At 39.5% G+C, this 10433-nt stretch overlaps 1 protein-coding gene across 3 annotated transcripts in view; it reads left to right on the top strand.

Annotated features, from left to right (window-relative positions):
• The first annotated feature begins 501 nt into the window (after positions 1 to 501).
• The window catches only part of UBN2 (ubinuclein 2), a 54196-nt gene continuing 44264 nt past the window's right edge, over positions 502 to 10433 (top strand). The window contains exons 1-2 of one of the 3 annotated variants that reach the window (XM_010983181.3): positions 502 to 1289; positions 6178 to 6267. In XM_010983181.3, the coding sequence (XP_010981483.3) occupies positions 819 to 1289; positions 6178 to 6267 (561 nt within the window). In that variant the 5' untranslated portion in view covers positions 502 to 818. Of the gene's footprint in view, positions 1290 to 6174; positions 6268 to 10433 lie in introns of all 3 variants that reach the window. The other 2 variants (XM_064487323.1, XM_031455458.2) reach the window with 2 other exon arrangements.

The following is a 10433-nucleotide window of genomic DNA, read 5'->3' as shown; positions in this document are numbered from 1 at the left end:
GCAGCCGGGCGAGAAAAACAGGAGTCGGTCTAGGAAAGGGAGGCCGGTGGAAGTCAGTGCTGCGCTTTACGCAGGGAAGCCGCAGGGCGAGTCGGGCTGGAGTTAGCCATTTCCTTTCTTCCCTCGATACTTCGGGCTGCGGGGGCACTGGGCGGGCAGACGCAGAGGCTAGTCCTTGCGTCCCTCTACCCTTTCCTCGCATCCGCCTTGACTAACCAGCTGACAATTCCAACTCCCTGAAGCTGAGGGCGGGAGGCATGTGCCAGGCGCGACCCGGCGCCATGGCTAGGTCAGTCCGAGGCACATCCCAACGCTCGCCCTTGGGCGAGCCCCACGTACGCCTCCAGTTTCCGGGTGCGAATAGGAAGCTTCTCGCGAAACCCCAGACCCCTCCCCTTTAGGAAGGACACACTCGGCGTCCCTGTTTCCAAGGAAACCGGCCCTTCAATGACGTCACTTCCGCTGACCTGTCTGGACTCCAGACTGTTGGGAGGAAAAGAGGAAAACTGAGCCACAGCCACGACGGTGGATGCGAGCGTCTCCGGTCTGCGCATGCGCCCGCTCAGCGGCCTGCTTCTATTTATGTGGGGGATCCAACATGGCGGCTGCGGCGACCCTGGCGATGGTGGTGGAGCCCATCAGAACATAGTGGCGGGGAAGGGGGCACGGTCCGCACTCACGGTGGCGTCGGCGGAGACGGCTGAGGGTGGTGGAGGGAAGAAAAGCGACGGAGCGCAAAAGGAAGGGCAGGCAGGCAAACAACTCGGCGTAGAACCGAGCGCCGGCTCGAGCGAAGGCAGAGGGCCAGAACAGTGGGGATGGCGGAGCCACGCAGAGTAGCGTTTATTAGCCTGTCACCGGTGAGGCGGCGCGAGGCCGAGTACCCGGGGGCCGAACGCGAGCCCGAGTACCCTCGCGAGCCCCCCCGGCTGGAGCCGCAGCCGTACCGCGAGCTAGCCCGGACGGAGCAGCCGGCCCCGCGGGAGGCTGCCCCCCGGTCGGACGCGCAGCCCCCGCCGCGGGAGAAGCCGCTCCCCCAGCGCGAGGTCAGCCGCGCAGAGCCGCCCATGTCGCTGCAGCGCGAGCCCCCGCGGCCCGAGCCGCCGCCGCCGCCGCTCCCGCAGCTGCACTTGCAGCCGCCCCCGCAGCGGGAGTCGGCTTCCCGGGCCGAGCCGCCGCAGAGGCCGCCGAGGGAGACAGTGCGCCTGGAGCTGGTGCTCAAGGATCCCACCGACGAGAGCTGCGTGGAGTTCAGTTATCCGGAGCTGCTGCTGTGCGGAGAACAACGGGTATAGAAGATTCCTCCTTCATCCCCCAGACCCAGGGAGCCTCAGGACCCCCCCCCCCCCAGTGGTTTGCACCTTCCGACGCCCACTTTGCGCGTCGCGGGTCGCCTCGGAGGGTGGCTGGAGGGAGCAGAGGCCGAGTGGGTGGACGGGCGGTTGGTCCTGCTTCCCTCTGCTCCCCAGGGTTGGCCGAGGCTCCTAGCCTGCTCACCGACCCCCTGGTGCGCCCGTTCCAAACGCCGTTGCGAGCAGGCTTTCCTCTGCACCTTTCGAAGCCTCAGATTTCCTCCTTCTCTCTCTGCTTCCCACACAAAATCTGGGGGCCCTGCAAGTTGCGTTGTTGGGTTTTGCTTGTGGAGCTCCAGGAGTCGTTACAGTAGAAAGGAAGAGAAAACCTTGGGGGACACGCCCCCCAGTCTGAAGGAGAGATATTGTGTAACCCCCTCCAGTATCATCCTCACATTCATCGCTATTTATTCTGCTCCGCGCTGAGATGTGCTTCCAAGCGTTGGGTATTTTTCTTAATTGAAGGAGATTTGAAAGTAATGTAAAATGTTTCAGACCAAGGATTCCACTTCAGGAATGAAGGTTAAGTGGGTCAGTTATCTGGTTCCTTATTCTTCTGTCTCGTGTTGATATTGGTAAACCTCTTTAGCTTTGTTTTCTCTAGAATTTGTTCATACTGTAATTGAATGGAAGGGTGTCTCTCTTGTTTTATTTGGCGCCCACCATCGTATTCTTATTTGAGTGTATATCGTTAGTTTATAGGTCCTAGTTAGAGGATATTGCACTTGGGCATTGTAATTTTTGGAGAATCATGAAAAAAATCTTAGCTTTGAATTTTTAGAAACTGTTGAAAATTTATAGGTATGCTTTTGGTGGAACTGGTGAACAATGGGGATAGGAGAGAGGTTTGTTGGTAATTGTAATTTTTATTGTTGTTGGTGATCTTCAGAAGTCAACTAGAAAGGGAAATGATAGAATAACAGTAAAAGGAGAACAGTTTCCTCTGTTGTTTAGAGATTATGCTCTTTATTAGGTTTTGCTTTAGCACAGGTCTAATGGGCTCCAGAAGTCAGTCGTTTTATTTTCATCCTCAGTTATCTTTATAGTTGAATGAATGACTTAGTTTGAAAATATCATGTTAAACAATATCTCTAGATTTTAAGGCCAGCTAATCTTTTGATGATTATTTACAAATATTGTTGTGTGGTCCAATCATTACTAAATGTTTGCAACCAAAATGAATTGTTAAGGACAGAGATATCTCATTCTGGTCATATCCACATAGCATTTTGCCCTTTGGACTCACTTTTAGTGTCCTTTTTATTTATAAAGTGATGCCATTTTCCCCCCAAAAGAATTTTGAAAATATTGAATTAGAGCAGTTTTCAAATAAATTGTACTGTATTTGACCTTGTAATCTAAGTAGGTTTGCAGTTTTACTCCCTAATCTACTCGATAAATTACAGGTGATTATATTTGGGAAAAACATAATCATAGCTAACATTTACTGAGTTCTTACTATGTGCTAGACACAGTTCTAAGTATGGTGCATGGCTTTCGGAGTTTAGTCCAGCAGAGCTCCATCAAACAGGAACCATTATCCCCACTTTACAAATAAGGAAGCTGATACACAGAGTGGCCATGTATAATTTTATACATGGTACTTCTTCCTATACTAGTACCAATTCTTAGTAAAACTAAATTTCTTACAATTAACTCATAGTTTAACTTTAGAAGGTCCTGCCAAGATGAACTGAAATGAGAATTATAGAAGTACATAGACCTCTCTTATGATCCTCTTTATGCTGTAATATTCATGCCGTGTTAAATTAATAATAAATATGTATCTTTTAAGTATAAATATAAAACTGATTTTGACACCCTACCTTATTAACTTGATAATGTCAGACCTAATTTTTATGTAATGGGAGAGAGATGAATAATTCTGTTTAATTTTTCTGTTTATACTATCAATTTAGAGGATATTAGTCCAGTTTTCTTGTATATTTAGCTGTATATCATTTGTCATATTCTACTGAACCAAAAAAATCCATTGTTTATACAATGTACCTCTGCAACAAAGATTTGCCGGATTTTCCTGTGATTACTCCCAGTGAACGTATATATTACATAAGAAAACGTAGAAAACACCTTTATAAATGAAGTTGTCACATTTGCATGAAAGGAAATCCTAGCAAGAGAAACCATCAAAAAGCAAAATACGTCCAATAGAATTGATCTGCACAGTGGTGATTCCCAAATTTGTTTTTTCTTCCCTTCGTGAAGAGTCCAGTTTATTTTTAGTGACGTAATGTTTTCAAAATAGTTTTCATTTTGAGTTATTGTAATTGGACAACAATATGTAAGACTAAAAAGGGAGGAAAAGAGATCTTGTGAAAGGAAAAAGGTTTTAAAATTTTAAAATAGCCATCTGTCACCCAATAAGATTTTAGTTGATAGGTGTAGGTATAAAAACATCTGTGTTACATGTGAATATCATCTATATTGGGGTGAATTTAAATCATCCCCCTCATAAATACAGAGTGAACATTAAAACCCCAATTAACCAAACGCAATCAGAAATTTTTCTAAACATACTTTTTATTAATAAGGAGAAACACAATTAAATGAGCGTATGTTGACAAAATGTGGAAAACAAAACCCCTCCTAGGTTGTCAGGACACAGGTTAAGTAAACCTTTAACGTTGTTATTTCTGTAGAGTATTGATCCCTGATTGAGATTGAGGCATTGCAGTCATCTCTAGACTCAAAGATAATTTGTTCACCATTTCTGGCTAAGGGGAATTGATACATAAATTCTTTTTTAACTCTTAGTAAACCAGAAGATCAGTTAACCAGAAAACATCTTGTGAACGTGATTAATCAAACATTTAGTATAAAAAGAAAAACGATTATAGTGTTAATGTGATTATACTGTTTCCACAGAATTCTGTGGTATTCCAATGCTTGTTATATTGCATATTTTGTATAATATAAATAAAAGATTTCCTGAAAATGGCGGTGATAGAGTTAACATCAAAGGACAAAATATTGCTTCAGTTTTGCCTGTGGGTGGTTGGTAGTCTTAATATATACTAATTGTCAGACCCCTTTTTTTTTCACCTGAAAAATGTAAAGTTTATAACCATGATTGTGGGTAGCTGTTATTTCTTAACTGTGAAAGAAAAGTGAGTCCATTTTCTTAAATTTATTGTTATACACTATCAAGAATAAATAAGAGATCTTACTTTTGATGCCTATATAAAGTCTACATAAAATATTTTAGAATGGCATATTAGGTGATTCTTATTAAAAATATGTGTCCATGTGTTTATATTTACACATATAAAATGGGTCAGACTGATAGTAAAACCTAGAATTTGGACTTCAGAATGACATGAAGGAACAGTTATTGATGGCAAGATATGGTGGTTGTTCACTGTCCTTAACTTTAGTCTCAAATTAAGGCTATATCCTGAACATGCCTAGTATTTCTTAATTTCATTATAAGTCTATTTCTGCTAGTTTCTTTCCTTTCAGATCATATTTGTATTTTCTTTTGGTAGCTATTGGGATAAAGGAGTCTATAAATATGTTACTTATTACAATAGACAATTTTTTAAAAATGGATTACAAATTAATTCCTTTAAGGTTTAAGAAATATCCCTTTATTCTAATGCCCTAGGTATGATAAATTGTTTTATATTCATTCTGTCCATATTTTTCTGTCATGTTTTTAGATTAATCACATCTCAGCCTTTATATCCAGGATGAAATATCTCAGTTCCAAAGTGTGCAAATCATCCTTTCTGCATGCATTTTTTTCTTGCCTTTCAGGACAGATCTACATCCAATATTTCAGCTGTAATATACTTTGATTTTTACTGCTTGAAGATGCTACAGCAGTAAAAACAAAGCCTTTTTTAAAAAAAATTAACTAGTCAGTTCATAATTGGATAAAAATAGCATTCTTATCCATATGTTGCTCCTTGTTTTGGCTTTTTTGTATATTGACAAAATATATATGAATTATGTCTGCTAAAATAGTAAACTTGAGTAAAGGATGTGATTTATCTTTTTTGTTTTGGTCAATAGATGATTAATGTGGGATCCTAGCTCTGTGTGTGTGTGTGTTTTAAACCATGTATTATAATAGATTTCCACTCTTCCCTGCTAGAAGGAAGCCATGATAATGTAATCTCTTTGCAGCTATTTAACTTTTCTGCTTTGTTTTAAAGCAGTATGTATTCCCTGAATGGATATCCATTGACAGGATGTAGATGATACAGAGATTGTCAGTGCCGGGTCTCATAAAAAGCTGTGGCAGCTACAGATACTCCAGTGATAACTCAGGGCAGGCGATTAAATGTTGACTCTATTAATAACCTAGAGATCCTTTTAGAAGCTTTTTCTGACCAAAGTGGTTAATCTTTGTTGGGATGATCTCAAACTAGAGTTATAAGTGGGATTTTCATTTTTACCTAATTTTCTTAGGTGTCTTTGGCCTTTTTATTTTGGATGGGGTGACCGTAGATTATTTAGCGGGTGAAGATAGTTTGAATTGTTGAGTTCTTAAGCACCAAAAAACTTTAGAATGTGTAATGGTTTATTAAAACTGCAAATATTTTTGTTACAAATTAATGTTTCTTTCTAGTTACTTTTTTTTTAAACTTCTGAATTTTGAATTTCTTAATTTTTAAAAACTTTGAATATAGTTGAGTTACAATGTTATATTAGTTTCCTTTCTAGTTACTTTTTAATGCTTCCAACTTATTTGTTACTATTTGGAAAAAGTGACTCATTATTAAATTTAAAGATATATTCAACTCTGGTTGAAGTAATACTGATAATTCTATTTCTTTTCCCATTCACTTTGAATCAGAAGAAGCCCATTTACATGGAAGACCCGTTTAATGATGATCATCAAGAGAGGCAAGAAGTGGAAATGTTGGCTAAGAAGTTTGAAATGAAATATGTGAGTATAATGAACTCTTCACTTAGGTCATTTTATTCTCTTGGCCTATCTGGATTTTTTTCCTGTGACTGGTTGGGGCTGCTGATAATATCTATTGCCCACATTATCTTGTTCTAACAAATTGAATCCAAATAAATGATTAGATGGTCAAATAAAAATTCTTTTAGGTTTGTGATAGCTGTAATAGTGGCCATCATTTATTGTACTCCTACAGTTCAGGCCGTTTGCTTATCGTAATTATCTCCAATCCTTATAACAACACTGCATGGTAAGTAATACTGACTGTTTTTACAGATGAAGAAACTGAGGCTCTGAGCTTAAGGTTAAATAACTGATCTAAGATCACACAGTGGCAAGAACAAGTCTGCATATCCAAGTCTGCCTTGCTCTAATCCTTTGCTCTTTCCACTGCCATTGAGAACACTGCTTTAATTCCTTTGGTGTAGTAGTTCTCAAGCCTTCCTGCCTCTTAAGAGTTTAAGAGAAATGAGTGTACTTCTAGGCTGTTGAGATCAGGATCAGTCAGAAGCAGCACGAAATTTCTGTGTGTCGTATCTTAAAAATTCATGTACCTTTTATATTCTGTGCCACAATAGATTGGTGTTTGTCTTAATACAAAAATAAATTTAAATACCTGATTGTGAAGTTGCTTAACATTTTTCTTAACTTTTCTCATATAATTGGCTTTGTTGGAAGACCCCACACACACACATCCCCATGCTTCTCCTGTGGCTTTAGCTACCCCATGGCTCTTTGCTAAAACATAACCAATGAGAAGCAGGACCTTATCCCTTGTGGTTCCCTTGTGAATATTGAAAAGTATCTCACAGAGATAGGATGTCAGCTCACACTAGCTGTGTCATTCATATTATCTTCAAAATGCAGCTTGGGCCTTGGATGACACTTGTTGGCTCCTTGTGGTAATTAAGAAACAGTTTGGGGGTGGGGAAATACATGAGAGTATTTTGAAATGTGGGTCAGGTTCTAGGCCATACTTTGCCTCTTACTAATTGTGTCCTTTGTTGAGGTTATTTAACCTCTTTGGGCCACAGTTTTCTTATCTGTAAATTGAGAAGTTCAGATTTTTCAAAGCCCCTTCTGGCTCTGTTCTGTGATTGTATAATAATATCCTTAGCAGTGGGCTGGTGGGTGTTTTGATGGAAGGAATACACTAATTTGTAGTGTTTAGTACAATACAGTGTTATCAGATAATAAATCCTGACATACTCTCTGTACTTTTAATACACATTAATACATTGGTTAAATTTAATGTTTTAACCAAGTAATGCATTTACATGGTTCAAAGTATAGAATGAAAAATCTCCCTTTCATTTTGTTGTGCACCCACCTAGTCTCACTTTGTAGAGGCAAGTGTTGTTTTTGGGTGTCCTTGCAGAGTCATTTTATATGTATCTCTCTGTATACATGTATTCCTCCCCCAACCTCACATTACTTTTTGCACATGTTACAGAATACATTACATGGTACTGCTCTTTGCTTTTTTCATTTACTGTATCTTGGAGATTGTTTCAAATCAGGACAGTGGGCTTTCTTGCCCTTTTTAAGGCTATATGGTATTCCATTGTATGGACATACCAGAGTTTATTTAACTAGTCCTTACATGATTTCAGTTGTTTCCAAAAATTGGCTCTTACAATAGTGCTGCAGTAAATTACTTAGTAACATGGCATTTCATACATATTCAAGTTTATCTGTAGGACAGATTCCTAGAAGTGGAATTTTGGCGGCAAAATATTTATGCATTTATAGCTTGTACAGTGTTATCAAATTACCAGTTTCCACTCCCTCCAACACTATATTAGAGTGCCTTTTCTTCCCCATGGGTTATAAAACCAAGGATTAGAATTGCCCTTTGAAAATGGAAAGTTCTTTTCATATCCTATAAGTAATGTACTTCAGAGTTAGCACTAAATCTTATTGGGGAGCTTTTGGTTAGTTCTTGGCATGGAAAGCAAATGTTCTGAAAAAGTTGATGTATACAGTTGTTTCAAGTAACTGGGATATATCCAAGCACTGTCATTGTGCAGGACTAAAATGTTACTCTTGTTATATCCAAATTAATGGGCTGTATTTCTTCCCTAGATTTTTATTTTGGCTACTGACTCTCTTATTTCCATTCTAAGTAGAGATTTAAAATGAGGGCTGTATGTGCATAAACCTAAAATCATGCCATGAGTATTATATATATGAGTATTAAATGTATATATTATAACAGATTATTTGGAAACTTTTAAGAAGATCATCAGGCTAAAAGTGACCTGGGAGAAGATATCTTTTTTGTCGTTGTTGTTAATGGAGGTACTGGGGATTGAATCCAGGACCTCGTGCATGCTAAGCATGCACGCTATGACTGAGCTGTATCTCCCACCCTGGTAGAAGATATTCTGGTACAGCTTTAGCGTCTAAGCTTCACGAAAGATCATTCTTAAACAACAAAGATTTTTATTGGTGTTCAGGGATAGTACATGCAGATGTCTGTCTGTCTGTCTGTCTATATTTATACATATGTGACATATATACTTATAAATATACTATATATATTTATATTTTAAGTAAAAAAAAATCTTTTAAATATTATGTGTAAAATTTTATAAGATGTTAACCAACCCAAGTAGATTTCCTTTTTCTGTTTTTTTGGGCGGTGACAAAAAGATGGCTTAATTCTTTGAGGTTTATAAAACACAAATAAAACTTACATCCCTAGCTACCTTTCCTTCTTACTTTTTTCCCCTTCATAATATAACTTAGATGTCTTTGTCATTATTTCTGAAAACTGCTAAGGTTACTTCTAGCCCTTTGTTTCTTGGAACAAGAGATGCAATTATTTCTTAAATTTTGTATATAAATAATAAACTATTTGAGCATTTGTGTTGGGCATACAAAGGGACATGGTATTTGTCATCTCCTGGAGAAACGTTCAAAATAATTGGGAAGACAAAATATATATGACACAAATGCGTTGCAAAGCTGTGCCTGTGAAAATGAATGACTCTCCCTTGGGGGCCTGAAAGTGAGCGGAAGGACCAGTCCCATCCTTGAAATTGGAAGGAATTTTGGAGACTTTGGTGCAGAGCCATTGAATGGATACTTTGAATCTCCTTTCTACCCTTTGTAGGATGGCGGTAGATGAGAGAGAGTAGCAGCGGTATATTGTAGTGGAAGGAGCACCAGATTCTGAGTTAATGCAGCTGGATTCTGACCTTATCTCTGCTATATTAACTAGCTGGCTGACCTTACGGAAGGCTCTTGGCTTTTTTATGGGTTTGGTATGTGTAAGGGGAAAGTAAGGTCTGCTTAGCCAACTTGTGCCCTCTAATGTGAAATGCTGTTTAGTCACTTAAACATCTCACTCTTACAGGGAATTACTCTGTGTTATTCTGTACATGTCATAAATTCTTTTTAACATAAACATCTGTGTAGTTTTAACTTCTGTTGACTCTCCCACTGATTTTGATCTTTTAGTTCAGGCATTCTATTCCAAATAGAATCTATATCTTTGGTCCTCCAGTAACTTCTTACATATTCTTCTTAACTATTGTGGTCTTCTTAAAAAGCGGAACAGGTTATTTGGAGCCCTTTAAGAAAATCATCAGCCCAAGTGATCTGGGAGAAGATACCTTGTCCAATCCTAGGCTCTCAGAAAAGATCGCTTTTAAACAACAAAGACAAAAATATTCATTGACCTATAGTTTACTGTCCTGTAGTTACTTTAATGTCCTGTAATTCAGGAGTAGCAAACTGAGATGTCCCCAGATGCCCGATGATCAATCGGTGAAGCAGGCCAGGTGGATGGTAAAGGTGGGGGGATTCTTCCCAATGGGACAGCAGCTGCCCTGCTAGAGGGGACACTGCTACTCATTCCAGCCTTTGTTACTTTGCAGGAGTTTGGGCTCAGGGCTACCAGATCTTTCCATTTCTTTAAAGAAGGCTGAAAACTGGATTTTTCCTCTATTATCTCTTTCTTTTAAATGTTGACCTCTAACTTAGACACCTGTGGGGCCAGAGTCCACTCTCAAGCCTTTGTCTGAGACCCTTGTGTGCTTGCTTCACTATTTTTTTTTCTCCTGGTATATTTAACTCATCAGTTTATCTACTTTTACATTTTGCCCTTTCTCTTCCGCAGGCAGAGTGGTTGATGGTACAGG

Source organism: Camelus dromedarius, chromosome 7, assembly GCF_036321535.1.
Source record: "Camelus dromedarius isolate mCamDro1 chromosome 7, mCamDro1.pat, whole genome shotgun sequence".
In the NCBI taxonomy this organism is placed as follows: domain Eukaryota; kingdom Metazoa; phylum Chordata; class Mammalia; order Artiodactyla; family Camelidae; genus Camelus; species Camelus dromedarius.
The sequence above is the reverse complement of the archived record's forward strand: the minus strand, read 5'-3'. Positions and strand labels throughout refer to the sequence as shown.